This window comes from Triplophysa rosa, linkage group LG7, assembly GCF_024868665.1.
Source record: "Triplophysa rosa linkage group LG7, Trosa_1v2, whole genome shotgun sequence".
Classification (NCBI taxonomy): Eukaryota; Metazoa; Chordata; class Actinopteri; order Cypriniformes; family Nemacheilidae; genus Triplophysa; species Triplophysa rosa.
In genome coordinates, this window is record NC_079896.1 from 6,668,139 (window position 1) to 6,694,648 (window position 26,510).

Here is a 26,510-nt window from a genome sequence, read left to right on the forward strand (position 1 = left end):
TTTATTTACTGACTATAAATCTTCCAGAGGCTGCAGAATAGTGCCAGTGTGAAAGTTAAGGTTAATGTTTTAATTTTTATTTTAGTATTTATTTCATATCTTAACTACAACTTCTAGAAAAGAACCATTATGGAAACTTGCACTGTTCAAAACATTTATTCTGCACATCAAGTAACAAAATACAGAAGCCACAAACAAAGACTGACACATTAGGCTGAGCTTATAGAGGAAAATGAAACCTTTTCTCAGAAAATATATTTCAGTGTTTACAGAGCCTGTCATTGCATCTTCAAGAGAACCACTTAGACAGGAGAAAATAATGAATAGATGATTTAAATATGTTGAGTGCACATAGGGGTCAAACAAAAATTTATTTCTTTAAAGTTTCTTTTACAATACTGGGGTTATACACATGGTAACATTAGAACTCAGTGCAGCTATATACAAAGATGAGTATATTCAATGTAATCACAAAGATTAAAACAAACAACAAATAAATAGGCCATTATGAACACTTGTCTTGTAGCTACAATGAGAATTACAGTCTAAACACATCTTAAAATATCTTTCTGCACATGAACAGGATAAACAAATTCAGGGTTTTGGCAGAATACAATAATTTTACACAATGTACAGCTATGAGAACATGTTGAGAATGCAAACGACCATTAAGAGCAGACTGCTTGGCTACCTGTATATGAATATGGCAGAAACATCTTATCACCTGTATGGCAGTTTCACAGTATTACAGCAATATTCATATTGCTTCCAGTTTGTACTGCAATTAATAGAATCTTCTGGAAACTTTTAGGCTTCAACGTATCAGACCAAACGAAACCAGTTATATTCTGTAAAAAATACAGTGTGCAGAATACAGACACAAGGGCAAACTCAATAAAAACAGCTACATAATTCTTGTTAGATAATAATAAAGGAGAGCAAAGGTTGATTCAACAGTGTAGAAAAACAGCAAATAAGATAATGGTTACGTGCTAATATTGATAATAACAAATGGATTTGAATGAAGTGGCAGTATTACAATATATTAATATAAAAATCATCAGCTACTTATAGTAATTATAAGATTGACCAAAAAATGATTTTACTAAATATTTTAATATAGACGTTTCATCAGACACATGTGCCTTATCTTCCGGTCTATATTTGGATATAATATAACAATTTGTTTTATATTTAATTAATATTAATATCTAATTGTATATCAATTGTATTGAATTTAATCAAAACTACTCAACGGTAATTGATACTTTGCGGATGTCTACCGGAAGTTAAGTTTGGGCCACATAACGTTTGTTTATGCTGTTGCCATTGATACCATATATAATAAATAATACAATATTTTATATTATATCTATTTTTTATGTTAGCTCATCATAATATTTTATAAGCAAAGTTTAAGCATATACTTAGATAAAAGTACAACATATATATTCAGCTGCTTAAATTTTCTTTTCTCACTGGCAAGTTTCCGGTCTGTAACGAATAATGTTTTAAATGCAAAAGAAATGCTGGAAACAGAATTTTATAATAACTGCTGAAGATAAAGTCTAATAAATTGTATCCAGTAACAGGGACATGTTATGTATAACACCCTTTAAAAGATGACATCAAAGGTTTGAGAAGGAATGATTTGAATCAACTTTTAACAATATTCAATTTTGAAAAATTATTAAATTGCTGTTACTGGGCTGGGACTTTACTCTTTAAAGTTTCCTAGATTAAAGCATTTCATCACAAATGAAAATGTATAATGGTGATTACGCTTCTAAGCACAAGTGAACTTTGCTCCACCTTTAGTTTTTAACATGAATTTATATATATATGCTTGTCTGTGTGTCACTATATTTCTTAGTATCGGCATTCTATTACTCCCTGCTCTCCCCACCAGGCTGCTGGGATGTTAATATCTCTCCATTGCACGGTACGGGAGCCGAAACATCCTCTCCGTGGGTTTCTGGGTGATCCTGGCTGACTGGTGTACTACCAGGAAGTACTGGTGTGGCAGCCAGGGGTACAGGGGTGGTGCTGGGGTTGACAGGACCTCCTGACGCTCCTAGTGCTGGACTAGAGGCCCCAGAATCGCTCTGATCAGGAGCTCTGAGCCTTTTCATCATGGTGGTCACACGAACAGCTTTCTGAATATCATAATATATCATATTATCAGATTATGAATGCATGGAAGTTCATAATTTTTGGTTTGAGATGAATGCAAGATAGAACGAGGTCATCTCACCTTCCATTTAGCTTTAGCAAAGTTTTTCTCAATCTGAGCACACACGCCATCTTTGATATTCTTGTCTGAGGCAGCGTTTCCAGATATCCTAAACAACAAACCACACGATTTAATAATTATTTTAAACAGTTAGAATAATAATTGAGACACAATTTGTGTTATAGACGGTTTCATCTTAACAACATAAACAAACGTTACTGCACATGCGCACTTTTGTGACCCCAACTGAACTTCCGGTACACATTCACAAACAATAGAGTGCCTGTAGATTATTTCTGATAACAATTAAAAGAAACCGAGAAGAACCGTTACTTGGCTAAACTTGTCTCTCCAATATTTTTAATTTAGACTCCGATACCAAGCTCAACAGCTAGATGTCAATATGGTTTCTTCAAATGCGACTGAACTACAGGACCTATTCAACAAAATAGTTTAATAAAATGAACATAAAACAAAATTCAACAAATCATTTATTTAATACAATTATTATAAAGTAAAATAATAATACATATTAATATTAAAATAAATTAAATATAAATAATTATATTATTAGACACTAGCCAAACACAAACCAGAGGTTAACTGGGGGTCAGGAGCGTGGCGTGTCCGATGAAATGGTCTATATTTGAAGAGGATCTTTACCATTCGTGGTTGATGGCTTCCTGTGCAGTCAGTCTTTGGTCTTGATCCACCTCCATCAAACATGCAACAAGATTTTTTGCTGCAATGTAGATGGTTGAAGTGTTACACGATTTAAATTCAAGGCCAATGTAATGTTTTATATTGTACAAAAATAAAAAATGTTGTAATCTATAAAAGGGTGTTGTGTATATATTATTTTCTTAATAATCTTACAGTCCTATTAAAACTGTCTACAGTTTAAGAAATACTGTACCAAAAAACTGTGCATCACACCTGAATCTGAGATGTCGTCCCAATAGGGTGAGTCAAACTCGTAATCCCCAGACAGAATTTTCCGGAATAGATTTTTATCATGATTGTCATAGTCGTCATCATCTGTCTCATCATAAAATGGTGGATTTCCTGACAATCTGTTGGAGATATTCAATCATTCTCTTCAGTATTCACATGTTTAAGGGTGATGAAGCAAATACAAATATAACATCATATGAGCAACAGCTGCTTATTTAGGAGGGATTCATGGGAAAATTTCATGCAGGAAATACTTCACACTTACACAAAATGACTACAGAAAATGGATTGTGCATGAATTCATGGACATGTGACCCCCAACTCTCTAGTTCTACCAATTGTGCAGATGGAAACATTTGTAAACAAAACCACATCACCACATAAAATAAAGATGAAACATGAAACAAATGTGAATGTAACACGACTTCAATATGACGAACTCACAGGATGTACATGATCACCCCGATGGCCCAGCAGTCCACTGGTCGACCATATCTCTGTCTGCCAACCACCTCTGGAGCTGGATACACAGACAAAAGAAATTATGATAATATATGCCAATATAAAGTTTAGTTATGAAATAACTGAGTCATTTTTTACCAAGGTATTCTGGTGTGCCACATGGTTCTTTAATGAGACCGTTTTCCAGTTTGGCCAGGTGAAAGTCGCTGATAACAATTTTTGAGTTCTTCAGGCGGTTGTAATAGACAAGATTTTCAAGCTGTCGGAGTGACAAGACAATTGTACGTATGAGACCATCAGACTCACTGCTGAGGGACTTTATTAAAGTATTTTACTTTGTACAGAATTTTAATGAAAATGTAAAGATGCCAGACATCTGTTAAAGTGTTACAGTGTAATTCCATGTGGTGACCATTAGATGGAAGTATAAAATAAATCACCTTTAGGTTTCTGTGAACGATGTGAAGAGAGTGGAGATAAGCCACAGCCTCCAGCACCTGCCGCATCACATTGCTGGTGTCGCGTTCTGAGTAGTAGCCCTGGTCTAAAATCCAGTCAAACACTTCCCTGCCAGTGGCCCTTAAATAAAACAAATAAAACATTCATGAGAGAGTCAAAACTGTCCATGCAGTCACAATTCAAAAAGTGCACAAAGACTGAGACATTCCTTTTTGTTTACACTACAAAATGACTAAGGCTACAAAAAGCGGATGTCTTTACTAAACGTATGAATGTGCATAGAATGTATCCGTTCACACTTATATTTTCTCTTTTACTTAATCACACAAAAATCCCAAAGCACTTACAGTTCCAGAAAGAGGAAGTACTCTTTTCTCGTCTCAAACACATCGACCAGCTGGAGGATGTTATGATGCTTCACCCTGCGGCGAGAGAGAGGAGTGAGTGAAACTGTCAATGAAAGCACAGTAGAAAGTAAAAAAAGATCAAGACTATTTGCAAAAATAAAATCATTTGCATTATAAAGTGTTGCATCATAAATGTAACACTAGGCACCATGTGCGAGTAATGGCTGGTATAAATAAACTGCACAGGAATCGTACATTTTCAAGATGAGGATCTCATTTTTGGCAGCTTTCCGGACTTTTCTCCCATCCTTTTTCAGGAACTTTTTACAGGTGTACATTTTCAGCGTGTTTTTGTCCTTCGCTCTGAATATTTCACAAAACTCCTCCCTGTTCACAGAGACGAGAAACACTTATTTGAATTATTTGGTATATAATAATTTATTGTGTTGGCAAGGAGTTTGTCCTCATATAACACGGCCATTAGTGAGGTTATACACGGCTGGGCACCGCAGTTGGAGTTCCAATTTATCCAAAGTTGTTCAATGGGGTTCAGTTTTGGGCTTTGTACAGGCCAGTCAATCATTTCCTTTGGGACTCTGTAACACTCGGTAAACATTTCTTTATAGACCTCACTTTGTGCACAGGGGCTTTGTTATGCTGGAGGAGAAAGATCCCCTCTCAAACCGCTGCTATAACTCCAAGCACACAATTTTGCTGAATGCCTTTGTAAGTCATAGCATTAAGTATAGAGTTTGATGGAATTCTGGGTCTTGAAATTAGAAAAGGAGTGTCCACATACTTCTGGCCAAAGTGAATTGCAATATAACAATAAACATAAATAGCAGAGGAAATTAGATTTATACTCACGATTTTACTACCTGTCCCAGGTCATATTTATCAGTGACCTCTGAAGCACTGTTATAATCCTTCTTCTCTCCCAACGTCAAACAGCCAAATGGCATGGCTGCTTCTGCAAGCAAATCCAACAAGTTATATTTAATAAAAATATTGGTGTTGTAATGAATATTTTAACTAGTTTAAGTAGTGTTCCTGTAATTTACTTGATAACGCATACATACTGATATTCTTTCTATAACGTAAAAACAAAACATCACCGTATCAGTCCTATTACAATAAACACCATTATGTTCATTATTACCAAGCAAATTACCATCCTTTTAATGTTGAATACAGCTGATAACTTGAGAATTTTGTTGTTGATGTTTCAGTGCATTTTAATTATGTTTTGAAAGGATGTGCGTGTGCCGATGTGTCGATGATGGTGTGAAATATTTATAGTCTGTAATTATAAATTTTGCCTTGAGATGCCCCTCCACATTCACTCATTGTCAATTAAAACACACACCATTTTTATTTTTCTTCCATTGAGCTGCGAGACGTTACCGCGACCCTGACTGTCTTTTCCCATTCTGAGCCAAACTCAAAGAGGAAGGAATAAATTCTCATTTTACTGAGAGCAAAAGAAAGTGAGAGAGAAAGAGGGGGAGAGAGATTTGGCAGGCAGCGCACTCATAAGCGCAGATGAGTAATGCCTACAATTTATTCCAAAAGTGACAATTTTCACTTGTGGCAGGAAGTAGCTCTGTTCTCCGAACATGCAGTACTCATGCTTTTTATGACAGCTCTATAAGCACGCAGAAGGAATACAGGACCACAGAGATGACACTCATTTAACAGACTAAAGTTGTTTTATTGATATCAAATAATGTTAGGATAATGTTGGATTCTGAAGTCAATATGAACACAACGCATTCTACTGTCATAATGTGAGTTATTTATACATGCACACAACTGCTCGTACAAAATGTTAAATGTGATTTTTTAATGTTACTAAATACTTTTCACAGACAAGGCTTAGCTTCAGCCAGGACTATGCCTTAGTTAATTTAGGATATTAAAGTCATGAAAAACATTACTGGTGTGCATCTTGAGATAAAACAATGGCACTGGTATAATTTAAGATATGGGCACTTTATTTTCAGTTATAGACAGCTCGAACATTTATTTAATCTGGGACTTGCGGAACAGTTCACCCAAAACTTACAATTCTGTCTTCATTTACTCACCCTCAAGTTGTTCCAAATTTGTATACTGTACATTTCTTTGTTCTGAACACATAGGTAAATATTTGGAAAAATGACCAACAGTTCTTGGCCACCATTGACTACCATAGAAGGATAAATTCCTTTATAAATGTATTTGTTCTGTTGAACACAAAAGAAGATATTTTGAAGAATGCAGGAAAGCAAACAGTTCTGGGGCACTTGTTTGTCATTTTTCCCACTATGGTAGTCAATGGTGGCCAAGAACTGTTTGGTTACAAGCATTCTTCCAAATATCTTTTTTTTGTTCATCAGAACAAAGAAATTTATACAAATTTGAAACAACTCGAGTGTGAGTAAATGATGACAGAATTTTATTGTCCCTTTAAACATCATCTGTAAAACCGGGCATTAATGTTTTAATGTTACTAAGTTATTAGTAACATGAAGGTTTTTTTAACTAAATCCAGACAATATTTCCAGGTTTGAGGTGGTAAATATCCTAAAGTCAAGGTGTCTGAAACGCAGCAATATTCCACACTACAACACAAAACAGCATCTCCACTTTGGACAGCGTTTTCAAAAAGCTCAGTTTTCGTTGTGGATGGAAGGCCAAAACAGAGAGAAAAAGATGCGTTTTCAAACGAAAACGTATTAATGTGGACAGGGCCGGGCCTTTTTCTTTCGGAAATAACCCAAACAGCATTTTAAATTAACGTAACTATTGAAATGTCCAGAAGAACAAAAGACAAGTGCTCAAATATTAATGAACCTCACTACGTCACTAGTGTTCAAAATTTGGCCTGCAAATTTAAGGCCCTGTTCACACGAACACGTGTATTCTGAAAACCGCAGCTTTTTCTATGCGGTTTGGCAGCTTGTCCACACGCAAACACAGTTCCAGGTCACTGAAACCGATCATTTTTGAAAATTCCTGCCAGGGTGAAGATTTTCAGACAGAAACTCTGGTTATATAGAGGGTATGCACTGCCGTCACTTTCCCAAGTGAAAACCACGAAAACATTCAGAACACGCCCCCTTGAGTGGTAAAACACTCGGCAAAATGGCTGGTTACAATAGGAGAAACAAAGAAACTGGGACTAAAACGCAATTATTTGCTAAGATTAAAAGCAGTTGGACTTGACAGAGATCCTTACAATTTACATAGGATCCAGGTGTCCTTGGACACTGAAATATTGCGCGGAATTACTGCTTAGAATTTTAAAAGAAATACATTTACGCAACATAAAGGTATAGAAAGTAGGTAGGTAATGCTATTATGGTATGGTTCAACAAAAATGTAAAAAAAAATGTACCTGGGCTGAGTCTGATATGAAATAGCAAACATCCACGCTTCAGTATTCCATTCATTTCAGCAAATTACAGCGATTCATTCGCTTTTTTCTGTCCCTCTCTTTAAAGTCACCATGAAATCAAACAGGAAAATTCTAAGTGTTTTACACAGTGTTGCAGTGATTATTATAAATGATTTATCCGTGGACACCATTATTTTTTTATTCATTTGCACTTGTAATCTTTAAACAAAAACATTAAGCTCCTCTCCCCCTCTCAACAACAACTCTTCACCACATGATGTAATCAACAAAAAAGAGGTAGGACTATACTGACCTGACAACAAACCGATCAAAAAGGGAAGCGCTCTACATATTTTCTAATTTCAGAAGCCGTTTCACTCGGATATATGTTACGATACGGAAAAGAAGTCAATGGCAACTTCCGTTTCATGGTGACTTTAAAGAAATCTCTCCGATTTCGTGCTTAATCTGTTTGTACAATCAATCGCACAACAACTTTATTCCACTCTAAACAGAGTACAGATAAGGGTAAACGTGATTCAATCTTTCTACCACACAATCGACGCGACTCGCTTGGCATCACATCATGTGACGTGTGCGGTGACAACATGTGCATACCCTCTATTGTTGTTGTGTAGCCAGCAAAACCCAACATTTTTGGCCTACCGGAACCGGTGTCATGACAAATTCTGCTCCCCCCCCCCGTGTGAATTGTGTCCGCTTAGGACACAGAGTGATTTTATTGGCTAAAATAACTTCTAATGGGTACTCTTTTTAGCGCCTGATTGCAATTCTTACAAAATTACGATTTATGTCGCTATACTTTGTTAAAATGACCATTATGGTCTTTTTCACTAAATGCTTCATATAATAGTACATAGATGAGGCTATGGGTAGTGAAATCAAACAAATCTCGTTCTTACTGTTTAGTTATTTACTAGGGATGTAACGATTCACCGTGAGCCGGTTGAAAATCGGTTGTAATGAGCAACGATTCAAATCGGTTGAGGCTTGAACTGAATCGCGATACATTTTTTGAACAGCAGGGGCCGCTATTTTCACTGCAAATCTAAACGTGGATGCTGATATTTCTTAAATGCAAAAAAATCCAAGAAAAGCACATACAGTATTAGTTTGTTTATATTAAAGAGACTTTTTCTATTATTAATTTGTTATAAAATTGCAGTTTAGTTTTGTTATTTGAAATAAAACATTATTTTATCATACAAAGAAACGTGAAGCATTTAAGAAATAATGCAAGGGAAGTTGTTCATTTCTAATTTGTTTCAACTCATTTTTTCAAAATAAATCGTGAGTAAATCGTGACTAAATCGCATCGTGAGATCAGAATCGTGACTCGCATCGCATCGTGAGCTGAGTGAATCGTTACATCCCTATTATTTACTATAATAAAACCATGGTAATTTTAAAATATCAAAAGTGATTTTTGTTTGTTAAGCAGATGTTGACCCAGAAATACCTTATTAATATGAAATAATATATTACATCAAGCTTTGACAAAAAAATGCGTCTTATATGTTTTTCGTAAACTTCTTTTTAACATGACATTTTAATGCTTTTATTTTATTCAGCGTATTTAGCTCGCTAGAAGCTAACGCAGCTTCGGTTAACCATACAACAACATATCAAGATAGCGGCATTACAACTACCAACTAGATTGGGTCCTAAGCAGACACCGGCATCACATAAACAAGCAATTACATATCAGGCTGGTGTCATTATGCAATACAATAGCACAACTACTATTTATTCATCATGACACACCAATTTGCCAAGCACTTTCCACAGAACAAAGTGGCACAGCGACAGTGGTTTAAATCTTTACATGCTATATACATTTTAATACAAGCAAACCTATAACAAACTTTGACAATGTTTTATATATTAGGGCATTGAGCTTTAACAACATTCATCAACAAAGACCCGAGACAAAACCCAGCACAACAGTTCACATGCACCTCACGCCTGTGAACTGAACTCTGCCGTGCTTGATCTTCCACTGCAACTCTTTTCTTTGATGTTACAGTACAGAAAGCATCCTATCTTCTCTCCTCCACTCTCCCAGAATAGTCTAAAAAAGCAGGAGAGCAGACTGAACCATCATTACCACCCAGCACCATCGACCAAAAAAAGTCCATTCCTGATATCCACAGTAAAGGAGGCATTACATAAATTACAGGCTTGAGAGAGAGGCTGTTTGCTTTAGCCGTCACAGGAGCACAGAGGTCTCTAATTAATCTCCCCTTGGCCTCTGTGATTGCAGCAGGCACTGGCTCATGAAGGGCAATGCATGGTAATGTGATGAGAAAAGCAGTTTAAAGTCTAAAGAGAAAATGCTTAAAACTACACATCAAGAGATCAAATTGGCACCGGTGTATTTTGCAAGCGTTCCAACATTTTGTGCAAGCATGTTCATGTAGCTCAACTTGTAGTGTATTCTATAAACTTTTTTTTTCATTTCTGGGTTGATAACTGGGTGGATTTTCATTGCCGGCAGCCAGCATCAGAAGTCAGGACTAGGAACAGTTCAAGGGCATCAGAAATACAGAGTTCCATCCAGATGTAAAGCCCCTATACTTACCGAGCACCTGCTACCCCAAGTGAGGTTTACAAGCTTTATCTCTTTAAAGCACAGTTGTGATCTCACCCAGATTATTTTTAAATTGAAGAATTACTCCATCTTTCATCAGCAAAGAGATATCAGATAATCGTTGTAATCATAGGGGTCACCTGTCAATGCTCTATTTATGCCATAGTGTAGAAATCAATTGACTCGGTATAACCCCTCGTTTGTGATAAATTATGCAATCCTGCTTCAGTACGTGTGTGTGGTAGCTGTCTGCGCTCTGCAAAGCTGAACATTGGGTTTGAAGCCTTGGGCATTGTTTGTCTCTCTCTCAGCTGAGCTGCCAGCCGCGTGTGCATGTGCTGTCACTCATGCTTTTCTATAAGACGTGCTGTAAAGCCTACAGTAAGTCTATCAGAGAGACATCTCATTTGTGTGTCCGATCCCAATTTCATCACATCCATTATCCTGGGTGAAAGATGCCTTCTCTGAGGTGATGATAATGCCCTTTGTATGGTTCCCATCAATGCGACACATAGTCAGTTGTGCACCTCAGCCTCATTGGGTGTTTTGGCCCTTTATCACAAGGCACACTCAGCCAATGGAGGCCCACTGCAGGTTGATCAGACCTGGGTGTGTGTTGCATTGTTACAAGTTCATCTGGCAGCCCACGCTGTGTCCATCCGCCTCAACCACAGCCATTGGCTTCTTCTTTCCGCACCACTGGCCAGTTCTTGATTATCCTCCACTGGACCCGTCTCTGAACCCCACTTCCTGTGTGAATTAGCTCATCCAGATTAGTGGCTGCAGCCTCAACAACACTTGCTTTGCTGGTTGCTCGGTGGCATCATACCTCAACACAAGCATAAGCACCAACCCGTTGGCTAAGGCTGTTCTAGCCCCACTGGCACCGTTAATGCATGCTCAGTGCCCCCGGTCTCGTATGGCATAACATTACAACACATTACCAAAATCAACGCAACCATACGTGCCACCCCGTTGGGTAAGGCTGTTCTAGCCCCACTGGCACCGTTGCATGCACAGTGCCCCTGGGTCCATATTGCGTAACATTACAACACACAACACCATTTTATTACGTGGTCATTTGGCAGCCCATATTGTGTCCTTCCGTTTCAACCACAGCCAGTGGCTGCTTCTCTCAGCACCAGTGGCAAGTTCTTTGACTACCCTCCGTAGGGTTTGTCCTCTGATCCCCACTTCTGTAGTGGAATTGGAAACAAAGCCCCTGCAGCCCACTTCCACCGGGAACACTTTCGCTGTCCATCCCTGATCTTCAGCCTCCGCTGCCAAGTTGGCATACCGGAGATTCTTTCTTTCAAATGCTTCATTAATGGTGTCTTCCCAAGGGACAGTCAACTCAACTATGAGAGACTGCTCTGGCACATCTACTTGCTTCCTCTTGATGCCGAACCTCCTCCACTACCAGGTGATGCTGTTCCTTTGGTGTCGCTTTTCGCCATGTGGGTGTGGTTGATGCCAAACCAAGTCCCCCTCTGCCATATTGAACTTGTCCCATGATGTCCATATGTCTGAGGGCTGCCTTCGCATCTGCTACCGCTGTTGTTGGGTTACATTTCCTCCCTGTCGCTACTGTTGGAGCAGCATCTCTTACACAGTGATGACAGAATTGTTTGAGCGTCATCTCCAACCTTGTTTTGGTGCATTTATATTCCTCCACAAGACTTGAAATGGGAAGAGAGAGCTCATTTCCCTTACAGCCCTATGTTGCTAATGCATCTTGGTAGCCCAAGCCATTTCCTCATTTCCTCACTTGTGTACTCACCAATCTCTCTAGGTTCTTGGCGTGAGACATCGTGAGCTCATACATTGAAATTGGCCACATCAGGCATGGCAACAAGCCAAATTGGAAGCACCAGAGTTTCAGCTTCCCAGGAAGAGCTGTATTATTGATTTTCTTGAGTTCACTGGCTGTCTCTTGCCTGAGCTGTTCCACCTGTTCGGCATCTTTAAGGTCCGCGGTGTACCAACGTCCAAGGCTTTTGATGGGCCTTTTCCGTGACCGTTGGTATGGGCTCGCCCTTTATACAGAACATGTCATTGGTAAGCCGGCCCTTGACAATAGAAATGCTGCAGGATTGGCTGGGTTTGACCTCCATTTGTGCCCAACTAATGTTCTCCTTGAGCTTATCCAGCAGCCGTTTTGTACATGCTTTGGTTGTTGTGATGGTTGTCATGTTATCCATGTATGCCCTGATTGGAGGTAGGCGCAACCCATTTTTCAAACGCTCTCCTCCAACCACCCAACGCGATGCCTGGATTATTATTTCCATTGCCATTGTGAAAGGCAGTGATGAAATTGTGCAACCTGTCATTATGCCAACCTCCAGCTGTTGCCACGTGGTGGTACTATCCTGTGTGGTAATACAGAATTGGAGATCCTGAAAATATGCCTTAATCAGCTTTGTTACCTGCTCTGGAATGTGGAAAAAGTCAAAGGCTGTCCACAGCATCTCATGTGGCACTGATCCAAAGGTATGGTATACTGTTGGGTCCAGGAGCAGAAGATGATCTTGCCCGTTTTACTGCATTCTCAACTTCGCTCCATTTAGGGGGCCTTGTGTCCATCTGGTGTTCTGGTAGCTGAATTGGTGGCATGTCCTCTAGAATGGAGATTGGCTCATGCCTCCGATTGTCAGAATATGTTTTCCGTAGGTGTTCCTCAAGATCTGTTATAGGTACTTTAAGGGTCCCAGTTTTCTCCTTGCTAAAGATGCTACTGACGAACTTGTAAGGATCTTTGTAGAAAGCGGTCCTGGTTCGCTCCTTTTTCTTATGTCTGCTCTTCGCAGTGAGGCCAGGCGACGTTTAATATCACATTGTAGTAGGGCTGCTCTATTATGACAAAAAACAATCACGGTTATTTTGGCCAATATTGAGATCCCGATTTTTTTACACGATTGTTCATTAACTTTTAAAAAAAACAACATAGATAATAAATAACCTTGCTTTTAAACTGTGAATTCAACTGAAAAATAAATGTAAAGAAATAGCACAGCTGAACCACTGTAAAGGAAAGGGGTGCGCTGTGGATTTATACCACAAGAAAAGAGAGGATCCTTGCAAAATGGAATGTGGCACAATAATCGTTTTACCTTGATTATTTTGTTTTTGTTATTGTTATTGTTGAAGGCCAAAATTGACGATTACGATTAATTTTCGATTAATTGCACAGCCCTACCTTGTAGTGACTCTAGGCCCTTTCTTTCCTCTTCTGTGGCCTGCTTCTACTGTTTCCTCAGGCTCCTCCTTTCTCTCACAAGTCTGTCTATCTCTTTTTGTCTCCTGGACTAAGGTCGGCCAGTCATCTCCTTCTGCGACCTTGGGTTCTTGCTTTTCACTCCAAATCTCTCCACCTCATAGGTGTTTATGATCTCCCCTATCTTTTTCACTTTTCTTTCGACATCTCCTTTTTGGCCTGCTAAAAGCTGGACGAGATCCAAGTCAATGGTTGCCCACTCTTTGTTGCAGGATTTAGGCCTATGTATCTTCTTCCATCCATTTTCCTTTCTACTGCTTGCTGCGGCTGGGTAGTCTCCGGGTTACTGATTGCTGGTAAGTTTATGCCTGGTTGGGCTTTGTCTGGGGTTCTGATACCCTGTGGGCTGTGGTGTTTGTCCTGCCACTGGGCTTCAACCGACTGATTTGCCCTACCTCTTGTAAAATATTGGTCAATGAGTGGCCCCTCACTAAGCTCTCTCAGGCACTTCTTCCTGCCCTGATGGATATTAAGACCTTTCTCTGATGTTACCTTTGTCCAGCCGCAAATTAATCTCTGTATTTTTTGTCCTGTTGTTCCAACTTCTGCTGTGCTGATCTCCTGGATCTTTGTCATTTCCATTCCTAGGTCTGTTGCCATGTGATCCATCCATGAGTCTTCTTGCGCCCCCGCTATCGCAGACTCCAGGGGTATAGGTAAAATGTTTAGGTAAAACAATCATTTTTGTTTCATTCTGTCAACTACTAACAATATTGCTGCCAAATTCAAATACAAAAATATTGTTTCTGTTTGCATTTATTTTGTGAAAAGGAAAACTGGAGAAACAGGTCAAAATAACCGAAAAGATGCTTTGTATTTTTTCAGACCTCAAATACTGCAAAGAAAACAAGTTCATATTCACTTTAAGCAATACAACAATAATATTTGTGCATGTATTTAGGAATAGTTTAAAAATATTTTTATGTGATAACCTTTTTATGTGTCTTGTCATGATGTCAGTCTTTCACATTGCTGTTGGATGACTAGGTCACTCCTGAGGTTTGATTTTGTTGAAATTCAACAGACACAACTGGAATAGCCACAATATATCTGATGATATGTATCTGATATATCTGATGATAATCTGAAATGCTGATTTGAAATGAAAAATTGGAATTGTCTCTTAATTTTTCTGCGGCTGTATAATCTACATTACAGTGTTGGGCAAGTTACCTCCAAAATGTAATACTAGTAATTACACTACAAATGTAATAAGTAATTAGTTATATTACAATATTACTATCTTTGAGTTGTAATGCGTTACACTACTTTTGCGTTACTTTTATCAAAATAACCACAAAAGCATGACTACCCTGCTGAAAAGAAACCACCACAGAAATTCTAATGGTTTCCATTAAAACTCCACAGGAAACCATTAGGTTATATACCTTTTTGTAGTGTGTTTTGGACATTATTTGAGTATGATTTAATGGTCTCATCAATAGAACCCAACACATACGCAACTTTTGTTTCCATAGGCTACAATGCCTAAAAACAATGCAGGAATTAATATTTTAGGATTCGAGTGTCAATGTCTGTATCAGGTAATATTCATGGACTACCACAATATTAAAAAATGTTAATCAAACAACATATCTACGAAACTAATACTAGCTTGACAATACTTAGGCAGACATTCTGTTCAAAGCAAACAATGCACCTCAATGTGTTGTCAAGCGCCCACAGTCAGCGTTTTCAGATGCATCTAAATACTCGAGTGAACAAAAATAAGAGGCACTGAGAAGGCCCATAACAATCGCTGTCAGAACCACAAAAGTAGACAAACAAACGATCATCTGGTGAATTATGATAGAGCCCACTATAATGCAACCTATAGCCTGATGACATTGTAAAACGCAGAACCTCTTTACTTACTTTCGTTTTGTTTCTATTCTTGTAGAATCCGTTGCAGTCATCTTAACCATCGGATTCCAGTAACAGGAAATATTATTATAATCATAGCATTATAATCACTGATTTTTTTCTCTGGGGATGGAATGTGTTTGTAAATTATTTAAAAAATAATTTTGGGGGGAAATACGTTGTTGCAACTGAGATTGTAACGGGTATAATATTACCCAAATTTTATAAGTAATGCGTTATATTACTGCGTTACAGCAAAAACTAAAATACTACTGTAATATTGTTACTTTTTTAGTAATGCGTTACTCCCAACCCTGTATAATAATATGTCAATAAATAATATAATTTAAATGATAAAATAAGCAATAAAATCCACTTTTGCCTTGTTTCGTTCTCAGAAGTCCAAATCCTGAAACATGTATTTAGTTAACACACAAAGTCAAAACAAGAAAAGGCAGAAAGATATGCATTATCTATGAAGCGAGAGATCATTAAAGCTTTTCCTGTTACAATTTGTCCTCTAATTCCATTATGATGTTCAATTAGCAATTAGCCATTTCAGCATTCTCTGTTCCAAATTGGCCATCATGCCAGCATCAGCAAAAACAAGCGTTTTATCCTCATATAAAAACTCTGTATGGACCAATGAAACAAATGAAAAGATATTACATCAAATAACTGCGAGTGAACAAATGGAGACATTTATTATCAAAACACATTCATATGCATGAGGTTATTTTTAGAAATGGGTACTTAGTAATCTAATTGATGGTGCATCATGTTGTTGTCCCTCTTATTTGGCACGACCACAACATTCGGCTGAGCATTAAATATGTACTGGCCATGAAAGCTGAAGCTTGTTCTGAATCGAATGAAATGTCCCTAATCATATATGACAAATGATGTATAAGCAGGGACATAAAGTGACTATTTGTCAAGGCACATTGAAAACATGACTCCTCTTTGAGACATACTTAACTGTGGAGATAAAAACCCCACAAATTTACATAATGCCGTATGGATGAACCGGGAAGCTAATCTATATATTCAGTGCATAAAATTCTTCTTTACAGTAAGCTCACCACACAAATTCTTGTTTATCATTCTCGCCACAGCAAAAAAAAGTGTTATTTATTCTTCACAATGACACAGTATGAATGCAAAATAGAATAGAGTGGGATTCATTATATCCAGAGAAAATAACTCTGTCCATTCATAATATGCCTCAAAGGAGGAAAAGCACACCTGCATTTGGGTTTCATTTTTTACTGATTATTAACATTCTTTTTTTAGATTTCTGAATAATAATCTTCTGTCTTTTTTTCCTTTTTATTCTAGACAGCTACAACTATGTCTTTTCAGAATGATTTCTTTGAAATAGCAATACATTCAACATTTTTAGAAAGGGAAAAGCTGAGGGATTCTTCTTACCAATACATGAAGCATGAATGGTACATGCTTTAGTGATTGTTCTTAAGCTGTCATTCCTCTACAGTTAATTATAAGTCAAAAATACTTTGCTACTGTTTTATTTATTTATTTTTATTATTTTTTACAATGACTTTTTATGATTCTCAAAGTTATACCTTTTAAAATTGAAACTCACTAGAACATAGGTTTCTTCAAAGCATATAATAAGAGAAAAGGATGTGTTGTTTACAGTACAACAGTACCAGGGGCATCATCTACCTTTTTACTTTTTACTTTATTACTATTGAAACCAAAGAGCCGTTTTTCTAGTTTAGGTTAATTAAAAAGAGCCATTGCAGAAACTATTATTATTTATATACAAAGAGTTTGGTTCCAAAATGAGATAAAAAAAAAATTCAAAAATCATGTTTTTTATTATGTTATGTTTTTATGGTGTTTTATTGTGTTAGTTCACATTTACATTTACATTTAGTCATTTAGCAGACGCTTTTATCCAAAGCGACTTACAGATGAGGGAAACAATGGAAGCAATTGGAACAACATAAGGACATAAGGCACAGATAGCTGTATTTTTTGAGTTATTATGGAAAAACAAACCAACTGCAGTTTGATTGATATTAATTGGAATGCACAATAAAAAAAACATGATTTTAGAACATTTTTTAAAACGGAGTTATCTCATTTTGGAACCAAACTCTTCATATACTGTATATATACTGTATTTCTGTCATGACAACTCTCGGAGTGTTTAGCATGGTAGTGTGCATGACATATAATGTATTTGGTCTTGGCGGAATAGATCTGCTACGCTGCTGCTGCTGCGGAGCAAGTAAGGAGACTTGCTACTGCCAATATATCCACAACATGCTGCTGTGTGCATATAAGGAATGCTGCTGCTGCACATATAACATATGAATAAACCCCCATCAAAGCAGGAGACACAGAAATGATCAATTCAAGCCGTGAACAGGAACACCCCCCAACAGATCTATCGCCAAGACATGTGTACTGCTGCTGCCCCGAAGGACTATGTGAACCGCATGTATTACTATCTATGTGTGCCTGGGCTTTCATGCCGACCGGCTTAACGCTAATGGCCTATGACTGAGTGCTTTGGCTTACCTCGCCAACCGGCTTAACACTAGTGGCTTATAACTATGTGAGCCTTGGCTACCAACAGAGGTGGGTAGTAACACGCTACATTTACTTCGTTACATTTACTTGAGTAACATTTTGGAAAAAATGTACTTTTTAAGTAAAATTAAAAGTGTGTACTTTTACTCTTACTTGAGTAAATTTCTAATAGAAAATCTGTACTTTTACTTCGTTACATAACTTGCATTGCATGACGTTCTTTCGTTCCTTCATTTTAAAATTTACTTTTTAAAACGCGTTGTTTATTTCAACGTTGTCGTCTCTTTTTACGGGCATTCCCGAGTGATCGATTCTTTTGAGTCGATTCTTTTGAAAGAATTAATTGAACAATGGGCAAAACCATTTGAATAGGCTAATGAATCAGTTCAAATGATTTGTTCAGTTCGTAGCACGATCTGAATCATCTGAAGCAGGATTACTCACTCCTCGTAGCGCGAAACTTAAGAACACGCAGAACACAAAGAGCGTTGGATGAAGTGGATATTAATATATATCTATACAATCATATCTGCAAAGGTGTCATATTGTTTGCCAGCAATGATAAATGCCCGCCATATGCGCGCATCCGCGCGACCTGTTCGTCAGACACAGCAACATGCGCGTTACCTGTCAGACACAGAGACGTGGTCTTGCAGAAATATACATTTGAAGAACATAAGGAAGAAAACTTGTTGATGGGCGTGTGGTTCACTGTTTACTGTTTGTTTACAAGTAAGAGCGTTTCACAACACACGTGACACAACATGAGAAAACATGAGCTTTGTTCAAAAATGTGTATTTCATTTAAGAGAGCACTGCAGATCTTCTAGATCATCTTAGGAAATGCTCTGAGTTTAGTTCATGCTTTAGTTTGACATGGTCTATTATTCTAAATAAGTTGTGTAAACTACATTGACATCAGGACTAGATGAAATTTACAGAAATGCTTGTCTCTTCTGTGTTTGTCTATTTTTTAGTCTCTCTAGTATATTGCAAAGATATCTGCTTATGATAATTAAAAATATTGATTCAAATGTAATATTAAAATATTGGCGTTAATGTTAATTTTATGTAGTAGGCCTATATAATCAGATACAAAGTAACTAAGTAGCTAGCTACTTGAGTAGTTTTTTCATTGCATACTTTTTTACTTTTAAGCAAGTAATTTTTAAAATAGTGACTTTTACTTTTACTTGAGTAACAATTTCTCTAGTTACTTGTACTTTTACTTGAGTAAAGATTTTGGCTACTCTACCCACCTCTGGCTACCAAGCCAACTGGCTTAACACTGATGCCTATGACTATGTGAACCTTGGCTTTCATGCCGACTGGCTTAATTCTAATAGACGAGCACTAAGTGCAATGTTATTTAACAATTATACGTTGCAGTCCAAAGATGAGACCCCAGCATCCACCCAAGCAATTTATCAAGATAAGGTCATTGATACTTATCTCGACCATTAAATCAATGAAGCACATGCTTCTGCCATTGCACACACTTAGATACCATGGAATTACTCGCAGAGTATGGCGACCCCAGACGTAGTGGGGCGACTCTGTACAATGCTGGTTTGACCAATAATGACCTGATTCCGGTAAAAGAATCAGTAATTGGAAAGATTCTTTACAAAGATGCATTTATTGACAGTTTTGGATGACATCTGCACCACTTATCCTTGGCAATGATATCTGTATTACGATAGGTATAATTGCGGCCATGTATACTTAGACCATTGCACACTGACAGTATACAGAAGATATACAAATAACATTGACAATCAATCTGCGTCATTACGGAATAGGCATGGTGTAGTTGGGTAATAATGAGTTATAATGTACACACGTGTGACACTGCACGAGCTAATGCTATTTAGCGCATTCTCTCATGGCAATTTACGCCGCTACGGCGCTCATCGCTCGCCAGTGGTAGCCACGAAGATCGGAGGACATCAATACGTTTACTAGTTAACAACATATGCACGGATTTAGTTACGGGGAGGCATGAACACATAATACGGGCATAGACAAGATGCAGAGATGAGCATTCATCAATTTGTCTTCCTGAGCAACACTTAATCTGTCCGTGTGGATGACAACTTGGTTCCTAGGACAGCTGTACACCAGTAAATACAAACGACACATAACTAGTGTCTTGCTAATAGCTTTGTAGTTCGGTTCGTACGTGGTCAAGACACTTACATTCCGGCATTGAAACTCCTCTGTCAACCTTGACAGCTGTATGTACAGTATGGACTTCATAGGTTTCCGACCACGGGTCTAGTGGTGCGTTTTATAATGCTTGCAAGGAGAGCCGGGTTCAAATCCTGACGTACCTCTAATATACCTTTTTTAATGTACAAAGCAAAATTAAATGTGACCCCCAATGATGGACACGCATTGCCTTGATACAAAAAAGCAGCTTTAATGTTTTCATAATAAACCTTGTGTTTCATGGGAAAAATTGCCAAAAACATGTCACATCCAATGTTTCACCACATTGAATAATGCACAATGTTTACAATACATCAACGCATCACCTCCAGTCTTTTCCAGCAGAGGTCTGTAGATGGCCACCACAGGCCTGGCAGACAGCAGGAACCTTAGGTCTCTTCAAAGGGTGAATCTTATCAAGCTGTGACGAAACAGTACGTGCCAGATGGCTTAGCACTGCACCAAGACACGAAACAACTCCCTCTGATGTGACACCAAGGAGAATTCTGCTACGCACGGTAACACTGGACCTCACTACATCTCATTATACAATAAACACTTCTTTATCCAAACTACAACACACATCTGGACTTCTTTAGTGTGATGGTAAATGGTCACACTAAGTGCGAAAAATGTTCCTTACACATCAAAGAGCACAATACGACATTTAAAGATGGAATGAAGCTTACCTGACTAGTACCCCCACAATACCGCAAGCTGGTGCCCTTAGAACCTACACCAAAAAGCTTGGCGTGTTCTCAAAGTAATGGCAAATTGGAAAAATTATGTGTGTATTACGAACCCTGCGTCACACCCAGTCGGCTAATCTGTCTATTCTATTCCTTATGTTGTTTGTTGCCTTGGTTACTGTCAAACATGTACCAAATGCAGTGGTACAGTGCGGTCGCTTTACAACACAAGACAGGTGGGTTCAAAAGGAGTGCAATTGTTTATTATGCGGCACAGAGCAAGTACACTATTCTAAATTTGGAGACTCACACCTGTAACTCCCTGGGCTCTTTTGGGGATGACCAAAAATCCTACATTTGTATCTGTGACTGATGGAACACATTTAAAGGATGGATTAAAACTGATGTGACTTTTTTTACAATAGGAATAGAATGCTAGAATTATTGATTAAGAAATAAAGTCGGAAAGATCAAAGAAACGTGTCAGCACATTGGAAAGTTATTTCAGAGGTGGAGCATTTTAAACAAACACAATTAACACAGGGCTTATCTGTGTGTGTTTTTAAGTTTTGTGCATCCCATGATGTTCATCAAATTCCCTCTACAGACTATGAGCGATGAGATTTGCCACTGCATCGCACTGAGTGCTTCTCAATTAACTTCATTTCCCGACTGTTCTGGGCATGTTTCCACTGAAAAACATTGAGGGTGGATCACTTAACAACAAGCACCCGCCTCATGATAACACCGTTTCCCAGGCAACAAAAAAGGAGGGAAAATCAATAGCTTCTGAATTCCAACAGACTATAAAGGCAAAGATGTTGCTCTATTTTATTCCATGGCCTCTTTTCAAGTATTAGCTTTCGCTGCTTACAGTCACAGCTCCATAACAACACTTCTCAAGAGAAGTTTCACATTCTCTTACATCCATTTCATTATACTGTATGTTAATACTGGTATTGGGAATCTGTGTACGGTGTGTTATTGGCAAGCAATATAATCTCAATGGTGTAAGGGATTAAAGCAAAACCCTCTAAATGCACCATATTGCTAACCTTAATCTTAGTTTTTTTATCAGATCTGAAACTGTGTAATTTATCCTAAAATCCCAATTAAAGAGCAAAATTCTGTTTTATTCCAAAACCACCTAGACTGAGTTCCAAACTTGATATATAGATCATGATGGAGATAGCAACTGATAAATAATTTTTTTCTTATTTATTTGTTTATTTCCGCTATTTTTAGTGATTTATTATTAGTGTGCTGTGTTTGTTTGCACCTTTAAAATACCACCTCCATAGTGCCATGGTCTTTGAATATTCCTTGAACTTGTGTAAAACTAATAGGCTAGTATTACTAATACTAATAGTCTAACAAATCCACTAACATTGTTGATAAGTCCAGCGGCATTAAACCTGCATGGAGTAATGTCTCACCGGGTGGCAATGGAGATGTTGAATAACTGCATAAATCAAGTGGGTAATCAAGGTAGTAATATTAATTACATTCCCCTTTAAATCTGCCATCGAACAGCCAGCCAATCAAATCACTGTCAGTCTCTGAAACTAGAAGCAAGCACTATATTATTTACAGAAGTTATTCTGCAAGACCAAGAAAGTTAATCAGCGTTGCCAGATCCCACTGCAAAAACAAGCCAAAATGAGCAACCACAGTTTCTTAGCGCTTTAAAAAAGGCTTATCACATATACACGTGACCAGCTTACTTAAATCTATTTTTTAAAAGTTGTTCTGTTGCGCACACGCACATTTACACGTTATTGGGATGGGCTATACCGTGATTTATGACAGCATATAATGTGACTTGCTTACATATTCATTCAAATGAAGCCAAGGGATGGAACAGGTTGAGACACTCCTTGTATGTAGTTCATGGGGCCAAGTGTGTTTCCGTTTTAAAAAAAGACAAAAACTGTACATGGTAATCAGCATTTTATGGTGTCTGTGCTCTCTCTTTCTCTCCTCCACAAACAGACACACTCATTCTTATCCTCTTATTTCATATGCTTCTATGCCGCTCCAGGGAATTTAGTGTCAACCGGAGGTTTTCATTTAGACGGAAATAAAACAGACAAGATCTCACAATCTCAAACATATGCGAGCTGCATAGCAGACATTGACTGACATTGCTCCCATGAGAAAGCTGTGCCTCCTGGCTATTGGAGTAGTAAAACTGAATTAAGCTCTTGTCTATTATGTGTGGTGTAAAGGTAAAACATTAAGGCTAAATCAGGTCAAAGCTGAATAAATGCAGACACAAATGTTCCAGTCATTTGAGATTATTGGAATCTGGAAAAGGATGTTTTTTAGAGATTCCACTCACAAATAGTGATTTCTAGCCAGAGTAGTATTTTATTTTAACAATTAAAACCATGACAATTTTATTATTTTTTAAATTTTATAATATTTTTTTATGTTTCCCTGATAACATCTTCTGAAATTGCCAAGTGTTCCAAGACCCTATAAAAAGGTTTTAATTTAGCAATCAAAGTGAATTTTCAGCTTTATTTTAATTTGAAATTTTGTTTTATAATATCACGAGATAACATTGAACAAAGTTTTAGACATTTAAACATAGTAACATTAAGTATATCTTAACTAACATTAATGCATGCTTACATGACAACTGTTGCATATTTATAATTTAACATTAACCAAGCAGTTTTAACATACTATACTGTAAAGTATTGCATTCAACTGCATTTGTTCAAATTTGTTCATGCCATTTTGTAACATTTCCTCAACAGGCACTTGAAAAATAATTGCATTTGCCTCTCCAATTTGCATTTGCATTCCCAAATTCTATTGTAAAGAGCTCATTCAAAGAACCTCTTAGCAGCTAATCACTAAGGGTCTGTTATATTTTTGGCAACTACCCTCAGAAACAGTTTGTTGCTGGGTAAAGATAGAAAGGTCTTTCTCCAAAAAAAAAACATCCAAGTATTGTGGCCGGCCAGTACAGGTAAGTGGAGACTGGCAGGTGTATTGTTAGGTTTAGGGTGGAAGAACTGCATTGGGGGGGGGTCTGGTATAGTGCGGGTGTCATCCGGGGGTGGAGGTGGGCCATGTGTATGTTATATAAAGAGATGACGGGCCTTGCTGAGCGCTCTGGAGAACAGGATGGTGTTTTTGAACAGAGGTGGTGGGTGGTGTTTTTAGCCCGTGGGTTGCATTCACACACACATACAGACACAAACAGTGTCCGGGTTCTTTGTGCTCATCTTTTATAAGAGCCACAGAGAGCAAGGCCAGTTCTGCTCCTATGAGGCCCAAACATCATCAACTCCATCAAATGCAAAAGTGCTTGTTTTTCTTGTATTGGCTCCTTACAACATAGTAAATGACCCATGACAATATAAAGAAACAAGCTTCTTACAAATTTTCCTTTTCTTTCATAAGTAATAATGCATTGAATCTAAAGCAAATAACTTAATGAGTAAAATGCTTTGTGGTGAACTAGCTCTGGGAACCACTGTCACTGACTGTTACGTAAGAAAGAATGGCCTCTTAAACATTAATGTCACTAAATTACAGGCTGAGAGCATTAAAAGAATTTTACAGGTTACATAATAAAGCTTTTGTATTCTGTGAATAATCTCTTATCAAACAGCAGTTCATATACAAACATTATTGTATATGGTTGCGGCTGCCCCATAGACTTTCATCAAAAAGTAAATGTTGAAATTGTTATTTGTGGAAATCAACAGTATGTTTACTTAAATTAGCCTGTATTAAACTTTACTTTAACAATTTCTTCATGTACAATTTAATTTCATATGTCAAAATCACAAAAGATCTGATATTGGTGTATACAATATATATTGAGGGAAAAAAATGATATTGTTAAATTATTTAAGATGTAAAGGTTGTTTCTATAATTGTTTCATGTGCCTGAATATTTCTGCTTTTGGATTCTCTTCTGTCAGTCTGTTCAAAAGCATGCAAACAAATTAATGAGTCATACCAGCTTGTTAATGGGTGGAATTAAGTAAATGCTAATGTGCCAGCATTAGGATACAGGTGGCAGGCTATATTGTTATATCACAAAATAAAAACCTCACACAGAAAGTATGCATATGTGTCTATTACTCCTCAGGGAATGAAGAGAATCAAGTGTTTAACAAATAACAGATGTCTGAATGTTGCCCATTTATACACAGCATTTTTATCACCAAGCTAAAACTACTGTCAAAACTCCACCACTGTTAGTAACACCAATAACATTTAATGAAGTGTTTAACTTTATTGCCTTTGAAAGTGATGGGATCAATGAATGCATAGTTTCCATATACAGCCTACGCACAGGCAAATACGTTGTTGAGGAAATCACAACACGTCCAATTTAAACGAATTTATCTTCCGGACTAAAGTTGACGAACTTGCAAATATTTAAATACCAGTGTCAATAACTGGCGCGAAACTATTGAAAGTTACTAGCTTTTGCAATGCGACAAGCCACAGGTGCGTTTCTGTCAGAGAAATGTGCGTAGTCTTTCAAACAGCACATATTAACTGTACAATCAAAGTGTTTACCGACTAGGAGACAGTTGCCACGATTGAATGTAACCAAGGAGACTTACCGGATTTTTGCGTGCTTCAAAGAAAACTCTGTTTAAACGGGGTGTTTTTGCTGAAGCCTCTCTTGAGGGTCTGCTGTTGTTTGAGTTCGTGGATAATTTGGGGCAATATTCCGCGTGCCCGCAACGCTTGGTCCGCGCTCTTCTACCCAACCCAGAAACCAGCACTCCGAACGCACGAGGAGCGCGCGCTCTCTCTCTTGCTCTCTCTCTGTGTCTCTCTACCCCAGGTAGACGTGCTGTAGTGCCGCAGCTGAAACTGCACTTTACTGTATTGGCTACTCAGGTTTAACAACAAGCACTAAAATTATTTAGCAAAAAGGGAAACTACAGCGTATCGGGGAATGCAGGTTTGTAATATCCAAAACGTGCATATAGAAAAACGAAAACTCACAGGAAATAAGGCATATATTGACTACAATTATATAAGTTATTAATATTTTGTCGATTCTTGCTTGTATTTGATAAGAGTAACCATTTTCCTGGGCCTTAACTCAATAAGCTTTGCGCGTACTGTGTCCTGCATAATTTTTGCCAAGCAAAGTATGGTCCTTCAATCTTGTTGAATTCTGTATTTTAATAAGGCGTAATTATTTTTATGCGTTAGTAAGTTAGTTACACTTATATGCTGGAAAACAGCGGGGGTTCAAGCATAAGTGTAAATGGTACACATTAAGTGCACAAAGAAGCAGCTGCAAAATGCTCCTTTTTTGAAAACGTCTCCCTTAATTACAGCTGCAGGGTCTATTGCAACAGCACATAAGGGCATGTACCATCTAAAATAACGCTTAGAAACATTACTGTATGGGTGTAATTGTGGAGTGTGTGACATCTGTTTCAAACCTTTTTAGATTAGTAAAACTGTAGC

General features: G+C 37.7%; 1 protein-coding gene across 1 annotated transcript; it reads right to left on the reverse strand.

Annotated features, from left to right (window-relative positions):
- Window positions 1–352: 352 nt before the first annotated feature.
- camkva (CaM kinase-like vesicle-associated a) lies at window positions 353–25,868 on the reverse strand. Its single transcript, XM_057338932.1, has 11 exons — window positions 25,646–25,868; window positions 5,323–5,425; window positions 4,711–4,842; window positions 4,456–4,530; window positions 4,090–4,228; window positions 3,788–3,908; window positions 3,632–3,707; window positions 3,170–3,306; window positions 2,897–2,975; window positions 2,255–2,342; window positions 353–2,156 (listed from the first exon to the last, which is right to left on the reverse strand). The coding sequence occupies exons 2-11, from the start codon at window positions 5,415–5,417 to the stop codon at window positions 1,887–1,889; spliced, it is 1,212 nt and encodes a 403-aa protein (XP_057194915.1). The 5' UTR covers window positions 5,418–5,425; window positions 25,646–25,868; the 3' UTR covers window positions 353–1,886.
- Window positions 25,869–26,510: the final 642 nt, after the last annotated feature.

What these genes read in the sequence shown, in the direction of transcription:
- camkva (XM_057338932.1), bottom strand. Translation starts at nt 5,417, where the DNA reads ATGCCATTTGGCTGTTTGACGTTGGGAGAGAAGAAGGATTATAACAGT. An exon ending in GGGGTGATCATGTACATCCT is followed by an intron (nt 3,307 to 3,631) that starts GTGAGTTCGTCA and finishes TATCTCCAACAG; the next exon opens with ATTGTCAGGAAATCCACCAT. An exon ending in TTGCTAAAGCTAAATGGAAG is followed by an intron (nt 2,157 to 2,254) that starts GTGAGATGACCT and finishes TATGATATTCAG; the next exon opens with AAAGCTGTTCGTGTGACCAC.